The 20,125-nt window shown below is 41.2% G+C and overlaps 1 protein-coding gene across 2 annotated transcripts in view; it reads right to left on the bottom strand.

Annotated features, from left to right (window-relative positions):
- LOC124779165 (serine/threonine-protein phosphatase 6 regulatory ankyrin repeat subunit A-like) overlaps positions 1–20,125 on the bottom strand; it is a 303,064-nt gene that overhangs the window by 239,008 nt on the left and 43,931 nt on the right. For both annotated transcript variants that reach the window (XM_047253694.1, XM_047253693.1), the window contains exons 2-3: positions 10,441–10,528; positions 10,073–10,270 (exon numbers count right to left, since the gene is read on the bottom strand). In XM_047253694.1, coding sequence (XP_047109650.1) covers positions 10,073–10,270; positions 10,441–10,503 — 261 coding nt within the window. In that variant the 5' untranslated portion in view covers positions 10,504–10,528. The remainder of the gene's footprint in view (positions 1–10,072; positions 10,271–10,440; positions 10,529–20,125) is intronic.

Here is a 20,125-nt window from a genome sequence, read left to right as displayed (position 1 = left end):
AAATTAATTCCGTGTCTCACATCAGAATATTGTTGTGTTGCTCAAACTTGGGGACGAGATTGCCACCTTGCTTGGTGTCCACCTTTTCTACTGCACCACACATCTTTCCAGATGTCAGCAAATGACTTTGTCCAGAACTTATGAATTTTGAGACTATCTCGTGTGTTCTTTGTAGTTGAATAGTCGGTAATTAGATGTGTTCCTTCACCACGTGTGAACATTTTCTTTGTGCAGCACCTATCATGCCTTGCTCTCCTATTTTGTAATCAAATTGCAAGTAAGGTAAGGAAACATTCCCACACTACAATATCCACATCTATATACGTACTCCATATAATACAATTTGGTATATAAAAAATTTACTTACCAAACAGCAGCAGCTGGAGAAAAAACATACAAAAGCTAAGGAAATGTGCAAGCTTTTGGAACCAGTGGTTCCTTCTTTTGGCAGAAGGGTTCAAGGGAGAGGAAGATGGATGAAGGAAAAGGACTGGTGTAGGAAAAGGGGTAACTACGGAAAAGCAATGGTGGCTTGTGCAAAATTTTATCACTGTGCTGCAATATTCCAAAAATTGAGAGATTTTTTTTTCACCAAGTCGTCATGATAGGTGTGACTTAATAGCATTCCACTTTGCTTCTCATAGTATTGTTTCATTGCAATGTTAGCTTTACCTAGTGCTCTAAGATCAAGTATGTTGTTTACATGTCTATGATTTTCACTATGCTTTTTAATAATGCATTAATATGTCTTAAATATTTCATTTCCCCTGCACCCCATGTCATTGTTCCTGAGTAACAAGTATGGGAAGCAAAAAAGTCCATTGTGATCCAAAAGCCTGTGAAAGGCAAAGGTTCTGAATTTAAGTCTCAGTCCAGCACAGTGTTTCAATCACCCAGGATATTTCATATCAGTGCATGATCTACTTCAGACTGAAAAATTCATTTTATAACGTTCCATACCCAGTACCTTGGAAAACTAATTATATTAAGTCCAAATTTTCATAGGGTACAGGCAAGGAAATAGGCACAATTTCAATAAAAAATTTTGCAGTTTCATTAATTTTAAAATAGGATTCTACAATTAACATTCATGACACTATATTAGAGTTAACTGTCATATTTTAATTTCTCTCTTTGTTATTCAATGTGGACCTATTTTATCAGTCTGCATAGGGACTGAGATTTTAAACAATATCTCATGCTGCTATTAATAAACTGGATACATCTAGTGATAATACATCATCTAAGAAATGGCTGTAAAGAAAATTCCCGTGACTGCAATCAAAAAGCAGAACAGTTTGTGCTTACCAAGCAGCAGAAAAGACAGGCACACACAGATAAGCACGAAAAAATTCTAGGTTTCTGTCGAAGAAGTTTCATAAGCTAACCCATGTTTTTGTTGGTAATTTGACTATCTGTACCTTCCACATCAGCTTCTCTTATAAGTACAATATATAATTTTTTTCTGTTCCTAATTTTGACCACTCTGGGAAGACACCCTCCTATTTTTCCAGGAAGCTAGATGATGTTGTTTTGCTATAATGTTTTTCAATCTTCTTTATATTGTGAAAAGTAAATGGTTGCGAAAACATGCTTGACCACTTAGCAATGAATAATCCTGATCAAATAAGTAGCATGAGGACAGATACAGGGATTAGTGACCACAGGGTTGTTGTAGCTGGACTTCCTAAGAGACAATATCCACTCCTTTCAATCTGATTATGTATGTGCACGGCACATGTGGTTTAAATTCAAAGAAATAGTATCAATGGTGATTGAGAGATATATACCAAATAAAAATAATGAGGGATGTTACTGATTGTCCATGGTACACAAAACAGGTCAGAACACTATTCCAGAAGAAATGAAAAAAGTGTGCCAAATTTAAAAGAATGCAAACACCTCAAAATTGATGAAGTTTTACAGAAGCTCGAATTTAGCATGAATTTCAATGTGAGATGCTTTTAATAGTTTCCACAATGAAACTCTGTCTCGAAATTTGGCAGATGACCCAAAGAGGTTCTGGTTGTATATAAAGTGCCAATGACAGGATGCAACCAATAACTTCACTGCATGATAACAATGGTGATGTTGTTGATGACAGTCGCACTCAAACAGAGTTACTAAACATGGTTTGTCAAAATTCCATCAGAAACAAAGACAAAGTAAATACTCCAGAATTCGACCAAGAACATCTGCCAACATGATTAGCTTAGAGGAAGATATCTTTCCCATAGTGAAGCAGCTTAAAACACTTACAAAAGGCTAGGCTTGCAGACCAGATTGTATACCAGTCAGGTTCCTTTCAGAGTATTCTGATACAGTTGCTCCACACTTAGCAATCATATGCAACCACTCCCTCATAGGAAGACCTGCGCCGAAAGACCGGAAAGTTGCACAAGTAACACCAATATCCAAGAAAGGAAATAGGAGTATTCCAATGAATTACAGACCCATATCACTAACGTCGATTTTCAGAGGGATTTTGGAACAAACACTGTGCTCAAACATTATGAATCGCCTCAAAGAAAATGATTTATTGACAAACAGCCAACACATATACAGCAAATATTGTTATAGTGAAACACTACTAGCTCTTCATGCTCACAAAGTAATGAGTGCTATTGATAGGGGGCCAAAATTTATATCATATTTTTATGTCTCCAAAAGACTTTTGATACTATTCCTCACAAGTGACTTCTAATTAATTGCATGCCTATATATTATCGTCTCAGTTGTGTATCAGGTTTTAATAATTGATGGAAAGTCGTCAAGTAAAATACACGTAACATTTGGCATTCCCCAAGGTAGTGTTACAGGCACTCTGTTGTTCCTGATCTACATAAATGATTTAGGAGACAATCTGACTCCCCTTGGATTACTTGCAGATGATACTGTCATTTACAATCATGTAAAGTCATAAGATGGTCAAAAAAATTGCAAAATGATTTAGACAAGATGTCTGTATGGTGCAAAAAAGTGGCATGAAAAATGAGAAATCATTTGCATGAGCACTAGAAAGAATCTGCTAAATTTCAGTTACATGATACATCACACAAGTCTAAAGGCTGTAAACTCAACTAAATACTTATTGATTACAGTTATGAATAACTTAAATTGGAAAAATCACATAGATATTTTTATGGGGAAAGCAAACCAAAGACTGTGATTTACTGGCAAAACACTTAGAAAATATAACATGTTTACTAAAGAGACTGCTTACACTATGCCTGTCCGCCCTCTTCTGGAGGACTGTTGTGAGACATGGGTCTGCATCAGATAGGGCTGACTGAGAACATAGAAAAAGTTCAAAGAAGGACAGCCTGTTTTCTACTATTTTGAAACAGTGGAGAGAGTGCCTTGGATATAATACACGAATTGGGCTGGCAGTCATTCAAACAAAGGCATTTTTCACTGCATGGTCACAACTGTCACGAAATTTCAGTCATGAACTTTCTCCTCTAAATGTGAAAATATTTTGTTGCACCCACATAGGGACAAATGATTACCATAATAAAATAAGATAAATCAGAGCTTACACGGAAAGATTTAAGTGTTCATTTTTCCCGAGTCCTGTTCAAGAGTGGAACAGTAGAGAAGTAGCTCAGAGGTGGTTCGATGAATTCTCTGTCAGGCACTTAACTGAGAATAGTAGAGTGATCACATAGATGTAGGTGTAGAACTATTTTCATACACTTTCATACTAAATTATCCCATACACTCACTTTTTTGTTGTTGTTTTTGTTGTGGTCTTCAGTCCTGAGACTGGTTTCATGCAGCTCTCCATGCTACTCTATCCTGTGCAATCTTCTTCATCTCCCAGTACTTACTGCAACCTACATCCTTCTGAATCTGCTTAGTGTATTCATCTCTTTCCTTGCCATTGCCAGTCTACATTTTATATCCTCTCTACTTCGACCATCATCAGTTATTTTGCTCCCCAAATAGCAAAACTCCTTTACTACTTTAAGTGTCTCATTTCCTAATCTAATTCCCTCAGCATCACCCGACTTAATTCGACTACATTCCATTAACCTCGTTTTTGCTTTTGTTGATATTCATCTTATACCCACCTTTCAAGACACTGTCCATTCCACTCAACTGCTCTTACAAGTCCTTTGCTGTCTCTGACAGAATTACAATGTCACCGGCGAACCTCAAAGTTTTTATTTCTCTCCATGGATTTTAATACCTACTCCGAATATTTCTTTTGTTTCCTTTACTGCTTGCTCAATATACAGATTGAATAACATCGGGGAGAGGCTACAACCCTGTCTCACTCCCTTCCCAACCACTGCTTCCCTTTCACGTCCCTCGACTCTTATAACTGCCATCTGGTTTCTGTACAAATTGTAAATAGCTTTTCGGTCCCTGTATTTTAGCCCTGCCACCTTTAGAATTTGAAAGAGAGTATTCCAGTCAACATTGTCAAAAGCTTTCTCTGAGTCTACAAATGCTAGAAACATAGGTTTGCCTTTCCTTAATCTTTCTTCTAAGATAAGTCGTAAGGTCAGTATTGCCTCACTTCTTTTTACTGCTATCTATAGCCTTTTGACTTATAAGGGTAGTAATCATAAATAAATTGAATATATCAAACAATGGAAATTCAGAATGGAATATGGCAATATTATGAAGGGGTAGCTGCTACTCACCATATAATGGATATGCTGAGACATGGATAGGCACAACAAAATCACTGTCAGAAAGTAAGCTTTCGGCCAACAAGGCCTTCATTGGAAATAGACAACATACACATACACATACACACACACACACACACACACACACACACACACACACACACACACACACACACACACATTCACACTAATGCAACTCATACACACATGACCACCCTCTGGCTGCTGAGGCCAGACTGCAAACAGCAGTGCATGATGGGAGAAGCCACCATGTGATTGCACAGTACCTTCTAGCTTCTTTAATAAAACTTTCAGTGTGACAACTGGAAGAAGGGAGCAGTGGAAGAACAAACCATGACACTGTTGTGGCACAGACATGATGAAAAACATAAATTACGAGAAACTAACAACTATTTATGTGGTCATGGGGGAAGAGGCTAACACCACCACTTCTGAAGATAATCAGATACAGAAAAAGTTGAGGCAAAAAATAGGGAAAGAGACCTTTAATACTTCAGTCTTGGTTTTTTGGATGGCCGTTATCAAATGGGGATATCCAATGGTCAACATAGCCTTCCAGCAAGTGGAACTTGTTCAGGTGGTTCTCACTAGAATACCAACTGATCCAGGAGGTACTCTAAGGAAGAAGGATGGTGGGTATACAAGGACAGTGAGTGAGATACTGGATATGCTCCTCAAGACTCACTTCCCTCAATGCCCTCTGGCAGATAACACAGACTAAGAGTCAGTCACTGACAGGCTTTTTTTTTTTTTTTTTTTTTTTTGCAGATAATCAAATGGAGAACTGGAAATCTACCAGAGAATGTGTCAATTTCAGAAAAATACAGTGTGCAATGGGAATGTTTCAACCGTTCAAGTCGCCAAGCCCCAGCTCTACTTGAACAAGCAGGAGAGGAATTAATTAGATACCTGCATACACTGTTTAGCATCAGTCTAGCAGTAGGAATCATTCCTAATGCTTGGAGAACAGTGAGAATTCTTTTCATTCCAAAGACAGGGAGAATTTACGATACCAAGGCTAAGGATATGAGACCAATCAGTATCTCTTCCTTTCTTCGAAACACATTAGAAAACTGGTTAATATGCACTTTAAGGAAAACAGGTTATATGAAATTCCTCCACATGCAAACCAGCATCCATAACAAACCAGGCAAATCATGTGAAACAGCACTTTACCAACTTGTTGTGAAGGTAGTAAAAACTCTACACTTTCAGGAAATTGCTCTCTGCATCTTCCTGGATAACAAGGGGTTCTTTAGCAGTACATCCTACAAATCCATGGTTAAAGCTGCTGAAGGGCATGGTACTGAGACCACCATACCCAGGTGAATTAAGGCCATGCTGAGTAGAAGAAAGATAAAAGCCACCATGATGAATGAGATGAGTGCCCGCAAGGAAAACCTCAGCTGTCCACATTGAGGTATATCAACAACACCTGTCGGCAGCTGAGGATTTCAGTTATTCATCATTTATTCCAGGGAAAAGCTGCACGGTCATCAACAGTAACTGTTCTTTCGAGAACAAGAAACTGTCTTTGTATATATATAGTTAAAGGCTACCCAGCCATTGACCTTCATCTGTGCGATTGCGCACAGGTTGCCCAAACTCTTACGGGAATCGCCAAAGTGTGTGCGAGTAATGAGTAGGCAAATGTCTACAAGGTACAATACATATGTAGAATTGTGGACAGTTGGGAATGTGAGTCTCACGGGAAGCGTGCAAGGGATAAGTCCCTGCAGTCGCGCTATTCATCTGTGTCCTCGGTGGCTCAGACAGATAGAGCGTCTGCCATGTAAGCAGGAGATCCCGGGTTTGAGTCCCGGTCGGGGCACACGTTTTCAGCTGTCCACATCGAGGTATATCAACAACACCTGTCGGCAGCTGAGGTTTTCAGTTAGTCATCATTTATTCCAGGGAAAAGCTGCACGGTCATCAACAGTAACTGTTCTTTCGAGAACAAGTTACTGTCTTCGTATATATATTTTCTATGAAACTCTACCACTAGAGTGGGTAGTGAAGTGTCTAGGGGTAATCCTGGATGTGAAACTATCATTGATCTCTCACATAAACAATATACATTCCAAGGCAAAAGGTACACTTATGAGCACTAGAAGAGGCTGTGATAAAAACTGGGGTCTAAAGCTCAAAAGTGCATTCTGGATATACACCACTGTAATAAGACCTATGATAATTTACGGGGCTAAATTATGATGAAATAAAGTAGAACAGAAGGTGGCTGCTAAGGAGCCTGGCAATGTGCAGATTGGCCTGCTTAGCCATAACAAGGGGAATTAGTAACACACTTACTGATGGGGTGGAGACCATGCTGGACATGCTCCCACTGCACCTTTGGGCTGCAATGGAGGCAGCAGCAGGGGCATGCACATTGAAAACCAGAAATAACTCGATCCTGAATCTCACACCAATATACAGTGTGTGATAAATATAATAATGGTCAGGAAAATATCAGCTGAATATACAATTACTTCCAGCTTCTTTGATAAATCTTTCAATTTAACAATTGAAGGAAGGAAGCAGTGAAAGAATGAACCATTGCACCATTCAGGAGACACAGTCTGGTTTACTGATGGGTCAAAAAGAACACAAGATCATAAGGCTGCAAGGATTGTAGCATCTACATTTAATCAGACAGCTAGCAGCTCTGAACTCTCTATCAGCCCCTTGTGAGACCAAGGGAAAGCAACAGGGTAAAACTGCTATGGGTCCCTGGTCACTCAAGAATGTACGCAATGGACAAACATAGGCTGGCACAGAGAGATGTGATGACTCCATTTATTGGACCGGAACCTGCCCAAAACATCACCAATGTGATGGTAAAATCAAAACTACATAGCTGGATGAGGAGGAAACATGTAGAATATTGGACTATGATCCAAAAACATAACATGGCAACGTTCTAATGCTAAAGCCATGTTTCAAGAGAAGTTCTATAATGCTGAACTGGAACAGGAGACAGATTAAACTCATAGCAGGTCTAATGACTGGCCACAGTACTTTAAGAAACACCTGCATATGATGGGTATAGAGAAGGAAGCCCCTAAGTGTAGACTATGTGGTAAAGGAGATAAAATTGAACCCCCTAATCTTCCAATGCAAAGTGTTCAACATCAAAAGACACATAATAGTTGGATCATCAAGTCCTGAAGAAATTATGTCTAATAAGGAACTAGTAAAGGGTCTCCTATTACTCTTTAAGGGTACTGGTTGGCTTTACTAGAATCACACAGAGTAAAACACACAATAAACTCAGTTTCAACCCATTCAATAATGTGCTATGACCACTGTTGTTTTTGTCTCCCTGTGCAAAGAAAATTAAATCAAATCAAGTTGCCCATAAGGTATATGGTGATAAATATTCATACATATGAATTACAAGAAAAAGAATCATACATGGATTGGATTGGATTGTTTGGGGGAAGAGACCAAACAGTGAGGTCATTGGTCTCATTGGATTAGGGAAGGAAGTCAGTCGTGCCCCATCAAAGGAACCATCCTGGCATTTACCTGGAGTGATTTAGGGAAATCACAGAAAACCTAAAACAGGATGGTCGGATGTGGGATTGAACCGTCATCCTCCCGAATGTGAATCATACATGGTAATTGTTGTTTACCAGTGGTTTATGTATTTACCACTGTCACTTGAAGGGTTAAAATAATCTTTGAGGAGACATTTCCAAAAGTAGCCACTTCTACAGCAGCAGCTAAGGAAAATAAATGGCTATTTGAATGTATTGAAAAGTCATCAAAGACACATAAATTCCTCAAATAAATTCACTGACAAAATAATATTTAAGGCAGAAAATAAAACCAAAGTTGTGTGGGATGTCACAAAACAAGAAACTGGAAAAGGTAAACATGGGTATTATAACATGCAAATCAGAGAGAGGGGTAGAATAATAGAAGATCCTCAGCAACTGACAAATTTTGTAAATGACTATTTGTCTAGTACTGTGGAAACATTTCAGCAAAATCTACCTAAAACCCATAATGACTAACACAGCAACTGCACTGATGATGTTTCCATAAGAGATGTTGACGTCAGTAGGACAATATAGAAATTAACAATATAAGAAGCCAGCAGATATAGATACTGTTCCACTCTCTGTTCTGAAGGGCTAGATATAGATCATACAAACCCAGTAACAAACCTAATAAATGAGTCCTTCAGTTCAGGCACTTTCCCAGAGTACCCAAAGCATGCATGAGTTGTGCCCTTACTAAAGAAGGATAATACGGAAAGTATCAAAAACTACAGGTCGGTTTCACTATTCTCATCAGTAACTGCATTTATCATGAAAAATAGACTAATGAGTTACACGAATAAATACAACCTTTTTAATGAATCATAATTCCATTTCCAAAGTAGAAGTGCAACAATGGCCATTTCAAAGATTACAAAAATGGTACTTGAATCTTTTGACAAGGATAACAGTGTTATAGGCATATTCTTAAATTTGTCCAAGCTTTTGACAATGTTAACTATGAAATCCTGTTAAACAACGTAGAAGCACTAGGTGTAAAAGGAACAGTGAACAAGTGGTTCGAGTCTTACCTGGAAAACACAGTTCAAAAGGAAGGGATAGTTCACACATCTGCTGCTGATACATTTTAATAAAACAACTGTCAGACAAGAAACATATAAATTTACATGTTTTTCAGGGTAGCGCAGTGGGCCCAATTCTGTTCTTAATGAACAGAGTTTCCCTAGAGGAATGGTCAATATTCAGGGGTATGACAGAAATGATCATTCAAAGCAAAATATAGGCTATAAAATGTGCACCTTAAGAGCTATGAGCACTCTACACCTTCAATACTGAGAGACAAATCTTTTCCAGTGCCAGATCTTTGCTTTCCGCATTTTGGAAGAAGGTAGTATGGGCTAAAACATGAAAAAATTGTCTAGTAAACATGGGCTCTGAAGTGTATACCTTAAGAGCTACGAGCAGTTGTTCAGTAGAACAGATATATTCCACAGTACTGAAGAGGAACAAATGCTCATAGCTCTTGAGATATGCACTTAAGAGTCCATGTTTACTATACTATTTTGCTTTGAATGGTCATTCCTGTCGAATTCCTGAATACTGCCCTTTCCTCCTGGGACACCCTGTGTAGTCATTCTCCCCATGCACCACTCATGAATGGATCACAGAAGGTGGGAAACAACAGTGATACCAGAAGTATCGTCTGCCACACTGAAATGTGGCTTGCGGAATATAGATGTAGATGTCAATGTGGATGTAGAATCTGGAAGGTTGTGTGAAATACTGTGATCATTAACAAGTAGGTACACTGACAGCATCCATTATGCTCCAATTTACAATGAAAAAGAAAACATGAAGTAATTATGCATAATTTAGGACAATTACATTATTTTTATTTACACAACTCACTTTCAGCTTCCCATATTGTGATGTTAGGTTCATGAGAACTGTCTGGCCAAAATTATCAGTGTCTTCCAGTGGAAGATGAAATTCTTCTACCAGTAACCTAATAACTTCCATATCTTCACCTGCATCCATTATGATAGAGTAGGTGTCACAATTTTTACATATCTTGTCACCTCCTTTTCTGATCAATTCTCTCAGAGCCTGCATTAAAAAATATGGAAAAAAACTAAATTAAACAAACATCAGGATTTCAAACCCAGTATTCAGATTAGTTAATAGTCAATTATTCAGACTTAACATTCATATAATACTGCAATTTGCAACATTATTACAATTACAAATACAAGCTACTAAAAATATTAAATACTGACCTCAATATCTCCTGAGCGTACTGCTGTTTTCAGATCACACTGAATCTGTTCTTTCCAACCCATCTTTATCTCCTACAATTGTATGTGCCTGAATTAAATAGAAAATATTGCAATGTAGTTTATGAAAAATTCAGTTATCAAATCACATAAAGTACTTTTGTAGAACAACGTAAACTGTAAATGTTTCTCTCTTCAGACAGGAAAATAGATATTTCTGCCTGTAGCTTCACAGGGTGCAAGCACTGATTATGACAGTTCTACAAGCAGTGAAAATAATATATACAAGTAAGTCACTTAGCTAATAGGAAAAGATAGCTCAGAATGTAAACACTAAACAAAAAGACAACATTTCAGTATCAACACTAAACCACATCATTACAAATATATGCAAAATAACTGTGTCATATTTGCAAAAGATCAATGACTCAAGGATCATTATTGTTATAGAATAAAGTCTAAAATGTGTTTCTAAAAAAACTGGAAAACAGGAATTAAAAAATACTCTGTTATTACAAAATTAGTAATACAGAAAGAAGCTGGGAGACTAAAGCTTACTGTAACACAGGTATGTTAATAAGAAGCCTAAGCTTAACCAAGTCAGACATAGGCAATTAAAATTTTTGAATAGGCTTATGACTGATTCACAACAACACTGTTAACTGCATATCTAGAATGTACAAAAAGACAGATTGCTACTTACCATAAAGAAGACACATTAAGTAGCAGACAGGTACAGTTAAAAGACACTTACATAAAGCTTTAGCCACATCCATCATCAGCAAAAGAGAAACACACACCATTCACCCACACAAGCAAGCATAGTTCATGCACACAAGCCTGCCAACTCTAGCATCTAGGGTGATTCCAACCTCAGATGCTGGAGTTGGCGCTCACATGTGCATGAGGTATGTTTGCTTGTGTGTATGAATGGTGTGCATTTCTCTTTAGCTGATGAAGGCTGTGATCAAAAGCTTTATGTAAGTGTCTTTTCACTGCACCTGTCTGCAACTTAGCATCTCTTCTTTATGGTAAGTAGCAATCTGTCTTTTCCAACATTGTTGATATTCATACCTGGAGTTTACATTGTTTATTTTTAACAATGTAGGAAAAGACAGATTGCTACTTACTGTAAAGAAGACATGTTAAGTTGTAGACAGGCACAATTAAAAAGATACTTACTTAAAGCTTTACCCACTCCCACATCCTAATGCTCAAACGCTGCCTAAACAATGGAATCCTCCCAAACAGCCTAACCATAAAGATTCCTTTCTCTGGTTCCCACCCTTCCTTTCACAATGACCTACACCTTGTGGTGGTTATCGACTGCAAGAGTCGACTGCTTCATCTTTGAGGATGAACTTCTATGAAAATTGTTAATCTCAGTGTGTTCCGAAATCTGTCTTCGAGTGGATGTGTTTGTACCGACATGATTAAAATAAAGTTAATTCATTATAAACAAGCAAATGCTTAATGCTGGGTTCGATATTACCGTACATAACATCTCGATCCCCACACTGGTGACCCCAACGCTCATGAACACCGTGTACTGGAACATCGCCATGGACAAACAATGCAGCAACACTTTGTCGGATTTCTAAGTCCATTGACTTCGCATCGCGCCGCATCTGGATGCAGTGTACAGGAAGTGTAATTAGTGTGTAAATTCCTGACTCTCGTGTGAATCGTGCTTTTTGGTAACTTTCGCCACCTTATCAGACATCGACAATGCGACCGAGGCACACCCGCCCAACGCGTTGGTAATTTCACTTCCGGACAGTGCAGTACTCCTTTGTCGATTAATTTGGACTATTTTGACTTGCTTTTGTGTAATTAATTAACTTTGTGCAGTGCTTTGACACAGGACAATCATGCCAAACACTGGACTGCAACAAACGGGGACTATGTTGCAAATCCCAGTTCGCACGAACTCCGAACTACGGCTAAATCGCATGCCTGGTCGAACTCACAGGAACAATTTCATCAAGGACATCCTACCGATCAACGACAATGCACCAATTACAATGACGACAATGCCGGCTGTTTCTCAGTGCAACACTGGACGTGCCACACCTCCCTCTACACAGTACCCAAGCCACACCGACTCTGCTCAACCGCTACTGACAGCGTCATCATGGCCGCCACCTGCTGGCTCACTGAACTCGACCCAGTCAAAACAAACAGCTGCACGACACACAATCCTGCCACGGCTACTGCACCTGCATCTTGTCAACAACTCGCTGACACTATTCACGCTTACCGCCCGGTCGTTCACTACTCAATCGTGCCCGCAACTTGTTCACCCACCCCAGAAGACGATTTCAGCCATATCAATGCTTCATACAGCAATGAACATGTTCTCACTCTGCTGCTGCCGCCGAGTACTGAGTTTCACATTCGCGATCACAATCACGATCTCTTCTACTCGAACTGTTACGTCAATACTGTCTTGTATGCCAGGTTACCCTTTGATAGAGACAGATTCTGATTTCGACCCCATCTTACTCAGTGATACACAGCAGACTGCTTCACGACATACATTTTCGCCTGAACAACTACAACAGCTACGTGAGCAAATTGTGACACACAACTTGGTACAAGATCAGTTACACATGCTGCAGCTGACACCAACCGAGCACGACATGCAACAAGATGCTTCTGTCATTATTCCACCTCCAACTGCTGACGATCCTTTGCCGTTACTACCAGCTACAACTAATACCCTGATGATCAAGCTACATGGATCTATGTCCCAGATGTCACAACTGTCATCACCACGCAGCCTCAAGAGGAAATTCTACGTTACTGATGTGATACAAGCAACTTATTTACGTCGCTGCCACCTTTCCTTGGTAGTTCCAGACACTTTGTTTCTGTACCACGGCATAACCAGCTGCATTCCAGCGCTGCTTGCTTTGCCGCCACCTTCACTACCGCCGCAATGTATGACCAACACATCTGCCATTTCTGCTTCAACAAGTGAGCATCTTTCTGCTCCGACACATGACCGTGCAGCAGTTTCGCACAAGCAGCTTGCAGCCTTACGATTCGACTGCAGAGCCAACAGCAACAGCACACACGCAGCTCCAGTTCCATCGAATTGTGTTGCCTCTCCGCCACGGACCAGTAGTTCATCCACTGATTCGACTTCTTCAAGTTCACATTACATCATCGCCTTCCTGCTCTGACCATGGTTTCGCCGACCACGTCCGCCTTCCACCACCTCTCACCGTCGCCATGCCTCATGCGCAAGGCTCACGGCCACAACCCCCAACCTTCGATCACCGCTGTCTTGCAAATCAAAACACCGACACTGTCAACTCTGCTTGGAACATCCTGCCATCTACTGCTGTAACACACTCACTGTCCAAGGACTCTGAGGTGACGCTTCTGTCTACACCGAAGTCATCCGCTGCCAAGGTCAGTCGTGCAGCTTGCTGTTTTCTCCCCTGCTGCGAAATCAAGCATCTCTATAACTCCGTAATTACAGCGAGTGTTGCTCATCCGGCATCTCTTACACAACCTGTTAAGCCACAGCATGCTTGCTCCTTTATGTCATACGGCCAATAACAAACTGATACTGGACACGTTGCACTTACCGCGACGCTCGCCAGCAAATACTTTGGCAATACATGGCATCCCATCTTCGACGCACACCGCGCCTTTGAATGGATCAAAATCCCGCTGCGCTGCACGGCCTCAGCACAATGATGTTCTCCCCACCGACACGCCGCCGCCTTCTGCCCCCACCATGTCAACAACAGCATGGCACAGTCAACCTGGGGCTGCCTTCCACACCTCCTTCCCTCCTCTGGTTGTGCCTACCAAGTCATTGAGAAACTGTCTGATTGCGCCTCACACTAGTGCTTGCCACAACATGATCGGTCACGCACACCTGCGCCATCAGCACACATGCCTCTCATCATCCTTACCATGCTCTGCACTACTGGTGGGGGCTCTGTGGAGGTTACCGACTGCAAGAGTCAACCGCCTCATCTTTGAGAACAAACTTCTTTGAAAACTGTTGATCTCAGTGTGTTCTGAACTCTGTCTTCGAGTGGATGTGTTTGTACCGACATAATCAAAATAAAGTTAATTCATTATAAACGTGCAAATACTTAATGTTGGGTTCGACATTACCATACGTAACATCTTGATCCCCACAACCTTTTCAGATTCTGCCAATCTCTGTCCCTCACAAACCTGGTACTACAAAAACACATCTCCATGGCACAGGCAACACAGCACCACCTCTGCTCCCTCCGCAAGACACTGCTATTGTGCAATCTCTACGCCATACATCACGCCTCCAAAATTCTATCCCTTGCCCTCCAGCACCCATCCACCCTCATAGCAGCTAAATCCTGCCTATCTGACCTTTTCAACTTGCCACATCCCCCAAAACTATCCTACCAACTCTCCACCAAATCCAGAACCAAAACATTCTTGTAACAGTGTTGTTGACCTTTCCAGGAAAACCTTCAGCTCCACAGAAGTTTAAGACTTATCCAAATGCGTTATCTTTAGTCCTATACCCAAATTTAAAAATTCTGGACTTGACAAAGACCTACTCTCCTCTAGATCCCTGCAATGATAGCACTTCTTTGTCACCAGTTCCTCCAACCAAACCACCCTAATTCTAATGTTGAACCCTGCCTCTTCTATTTCATACCACCATCCAACACTGCTCCTCCCACCCCCCTCCCACCTAACCACACACTGCTCATCTTTCAGGAATTCCTTACGTCCAACTTAAACTCACCTTCATTCCTCAGGTCCCTTCCTCAGAACACCAACACTTTAGTAAAAGAAAGAAAAGCCATACACTACCTCAAAACATATCCTGACCTAATCATCCTACATGCAGACAAAGGTCCCACCTGTTCCAGAGTAGTGACAAGGGCCGGCACAAAGATGAAGAACACAAGAGCAGAGAAGGCTTTCAGATAACATCAACCAATAATATGCTGACTAGGACCACACCATGACTGGAGAGAATATAAGCAGCACTCCTACCAGCCTTGGGGGACAGTAGAAGACCGGCACTAGCAGAGCAGATCCAGATTAGAAGAGCCGTCATTCTAACTGTTATACTGAGACTTGTGTCTTGTATCAATTGCTTACATGGACATCATATATAGTGAAGGACACTGACTGTTTGCATGTCGCCGGTCGCTTGCAACATGTTCTTCAAAACCAAAGTTAAGTATTGTCAATCTACATTATTGCCATAAAAATCATTAATGTGATTTGCTTGAATTGTTGTATAGCTATCCAAGAAAGCATCATCCTTTAAGCACCCTATAAGAGATAAGTGGGCAGGTCCCCACACTGGCGACGAGTTATACGACGAACCCAGTGCCTGGAGGCCACGGAATTTTTTGTAGTTTGCTGGCACCTTAATTCTCTCTTGTCTTTACTTTGCAGGGGCATTTATTTGCTGTAACAGTTTCTTGTTGTTTTTGCTAATCAGTACTTTCAGGTGGGTGTTGCAGAAATTTTCTTTGCCTTTGTCCTCACTTTGCTTGCTTGCCCTGTCTATTTGTTGCATTTGTTGCTTTCAAAATGCCCACCCCACCTATCCCGCCCCCTGCTCAAGTGCCACAGATGCAAGCATTAGATTCCACACAGCTAATGCAGATGTTTCAGTTCCAGATGCTGCAGATATCCGCACTACTCAACATGGTGCAGCAGCTACTAGCCAATGCTGCACGCCCGACGTCACAAGCAGCACCCACTACAGCTGCTATACCAACTTTTCGACATTTTCATGAACAAGAAGAGGAATGGCTCGAGTGGTGGTCCCAGTTTGAAGTGCACCTCCTTGCTCACAACAAGCCAGGTACTGCAAAACTTCCATGTCTATTAACCACGGTAGGAAGTGCAGTGTTCCGATTAACTCAGAAGTTGTTTCCAAATGCCACTCCGAGTGAACTGTCTTGTGAACAACTGGTAGACTCGCTAAATAACTATTATGACCAACAAATGAATGTGGTAGCAGCTAGGTATCAGTTTTTTAATTGAAAAAAACCACCAGAACAAACTTATCGTGAGTGGTTACCAGATTTTCAAGGTATGGCAAGTAAATGCAAATTCAAATGTGCTTGCAGTGCTTTATATTCAGATTTTATGTTGCATGATGCAATCGAGTACAGTGTACATGATGTCAAACTCAGAGAACAGATTTTGAGACAATCCGATGCATCATTTCAGCAGGTAGTACAATTCAGGTGCTCTGTCGGCTCATAAATTTGAGCAGCCGCTATTTGTCAGGTTGAGTCCCTTGTTTATTATCGGCCCATTCAGAGACAGCTTGTGCTAGCCACGGTAAGTAAACGATGCTCCACATCAGGGAAGCAGTTTGCTAAACAGGTGGCTACACAGGCAAACAGAATTAAGTCTTGCCCTCGGTGTTATTCATGGCACAAATGCCAAGGCTACCCTTCCCGAAAGACTCAGTGTTATGCTTGTGGTGGGAAAGGACATGTAAAATCCGTATGTTTGCAATGGAACAAACATAAGAATTCAGCCCACTCACAAAGATCTAATCACAAGGCCCAGGTCATTAATGCAGTATATTCGAAGTCTGCAACAGGTGTTCCCAAAACAGGTACGTGAGCAGTTTCTTCAGTGATACGCCTGTCGAACAAACTTTTTGTTCAATTACTTCTTTGTAGGAAATGGGTGAAATTTCAGTTGCACATGGGCACTTCTATCACATTGCTTAATTTTCACACATGTGAACTGTTAGGCTCCCCACGCCTGTCTAAAACAAGCGTGCAATTGACGGCTTATGCACAAGACATTCCTGTTCTTGGAAAATGTACATTGCCTGCCATGTATGACTCGCATATGCAAACAATGACTTTTACAGTGCTACAATCATGTGAGTGTGAGAATACATTTGGTCTTGATTCTTTTGCTTCATTTGGCTTTAACACTCAGGACAATGTATTGTCAGTACCTGCATCCCATGCAAAAGACAATGTAGCTAGCTTTCTAAAAGAATTACTGGAAGCCTTTTCTGAAGGTTTAGGCAAAGCTAACAATTTTTTTGCCAATATTACTTCATGCAGCCCAAATTTGATCTTTTCATTCCTCTTTGAAATACTATGAGTTTCCTTACAGTGAACTCAGTGTTCACGTATCATAGCATACAAAGGTCAAAAAACTGTTTTCTGCAGCTCAGCCGAGAGTAATCTAACCATTTTCAGCATCTGTAGGAAAAAATAGAATGATGCTTGCCATAAAGATGACACATTAAGTTCTACATCTACATCTACATCCATACTCCGCAAGCCACCTGATGGTGTGTGGCAGGCAGGCACAATTAGAAAGGCACTCACACATAAGATTTCAGCACAGACTTCATCAGAAAAAGAAAAAGACACACCTCCAATCCCTGCTTAAAGCCTTAGGCCCTTTAAGAAACTCTCACCTGACTCCATTTCACTCCCTGCCCCTGTGACACCCTGCACACCCACCTTCTAAATGCTCCCCAAAATCCACAAACCTAACAATCCTGGATGTCCCATTGTGGTTGGCTATTGTGCACCCACTGGAATAATTTCTGCCCTCTTTGACCAACACCTCCAACCAATTGGCCGTAATCTAGCCTCCCACGTCAAAGATACCAACCACTTCCTTCGACCATACCCACCCCTTATACTCCTGAATCCCTACTGGTAACTGTTGATGCCACCTCCCTATACACCAACATCCCTCATGGTCTTACCACTATTAAACACTACCTTTCCCAGTGTCCTTCAGGCTCCACAGCCACTACCTCATTCCTCATAAACCTTACTAACTCTAACCTAACCCACAATTAATTTTTCTTTGAAGGGAAGGTATACAAACAAATCCACAGACCAGCCATAGCCATACACATGGTATCCTCCTATGCAAATCTGTTTAAGGGTCATCTAGAGAAGATCTTCCAAGCCTCCCAAAATGCCAAACCCCTAGTCTGGTTCAGGTTCACTGCTGATATCTTCATGATCTTGGCTAGCGCCATGACATAATTCATTCCTTCACAACATCAACAGCTTCTCTCCCATCTGGTCCTCCTCAACTCAACCTGCCACCTTCCTGTACATTCGTCTCCTCCTCTCTGTATCTCTACCCACATTAAACCAGCCAACCACCAGCAGTACCTACATTTAACTGCTGTCATCCTTTTCACATCAAAAAATCCCTCCCTTACACCAGGCCACCTGGGGATGGCATACCTGCAGTGATAATAACTCCCTTGCCCAGCATGCTGAGAGTCCCACCACGGCCTTCACAGACAGGCACTATCCCCCAGATCTAGTCTGCAAACCGTTGTTCTGTGCCACTTCCCCTCACATCCCCAATATTCCCATCATCCCCAAGAGCCAGCCACAAAGAAGTGCCCTGTTTGTCACCCAGTACCTCCCCAGGCTGGAACAACTCAACCACATCCTTCACCAGGGCTTTGATTATTTATCATCATGTACTGAAATGAGGGAATCTTACCGGAGATACTTCCCACCCCTCCAAAAGTGGTATTTCATTACCTGCACAATATCCTAGTCCATCTCTATGCCACTCCTAATCCCAACCCCTTGCTACAAGGATCATGTCCCAGTGGAAGACCCAGGTGCAAGACCTGCCCAATCCACACACCCAGCATTTCACATTCCAGTCATGTCACAGGTTTACCCAGCCCATCAGGGATGAGCCACCTGTGAAGGCAACCATGTTATTTACCAGCTCTGCTGTAATCATTGCACAGCTTTTTACATTGGTATGACTACCAATCAACTGTTCCCAGGGAGAACAGCCACTGACCTCCACCCAACAGTTTCCGTTCCCTCTGTCCTATCATCTCCCACCCATTCTCATCTTCCACTCTGTTTATCTGCCACCCACTGCCAACACACCCACCCACCTTTCCCCACTCCTCTCTCTTTTTTTTTTTTTTTTTTGCTTCTTTTTTTTCCCACCTCCCTGTCCAACAACGTCCTCCTGATGCTGCACCTGGTGGCATTCTAGTCCCTGTGCATTCCACCAGACAGCACTCCTCTCTCCCCCCATCCACACACTGCTATCTCTTCCCCTTCCCTGCCCCCTCCGGACAGCTGTTTCCATCCCAAATGATAGTTGCGCTCTGGCCCAAGCTGTCAGATTTGGCAATCATGTGTGCATGTGTTGGGCATCCTTCTGAGAATGAATGGTGTGTGTTTCTCTTTTTCTAGAGAAGGCCATGGCCGAAAGCTTATGCGTAAGTATCTTTTAATTGTGCCTGCCTGCAACTTAACATATCATCTTTATGGTAGGTATCCATCTATTTGAGGCATCTCAAATAGAAAGCCTACCTCCAAAACAACCAGCAGGAATTCTGAAAATATCAGTCATGAAAGTCAGACTCAGTCCTTTCTCACTAGTTGCAGACTAAGGCTATCACATACATGCATTATTTCTTGACTTCCAAAAATGAATCTGACTCACAACCAACCAATGCTTATTATGAAAGTAAAATCTTGAGGGTTATCAAAGAAAATCTGTGACTAGATTGAGGATTTTTTCATAAAGAGGATGCAGCATAATATCTTGGATGCAGCTCCATGAAAGTATCTTTAGGTGTGCTCCAGGGATGTGTCTTGGGACCCTTGCTGTTTATTATGTATATTAATGACTTGACAGGCAGTACTGGTAGTTACCT

Source organism: Schistocerca piceifrons, chromosome 1 (assembly GCF_021461385.2).
Source record: "Schistocerca piceifrons isolate TAMUIC-IGC-003096 chromosome 1, iqSchPice1.1, whole genome shotgun sequence".
In the NCBI taxonomy this organism is placed as follows: Eukaryota; Metazoa; Arthropoda; class Insecta; order Orthoptera; family Acrididae; genus Schistocerca; species Schistocerca piceifrons.
This window is presented reverse-complemented; position numbering and strand designations above follow the sequence as displayed.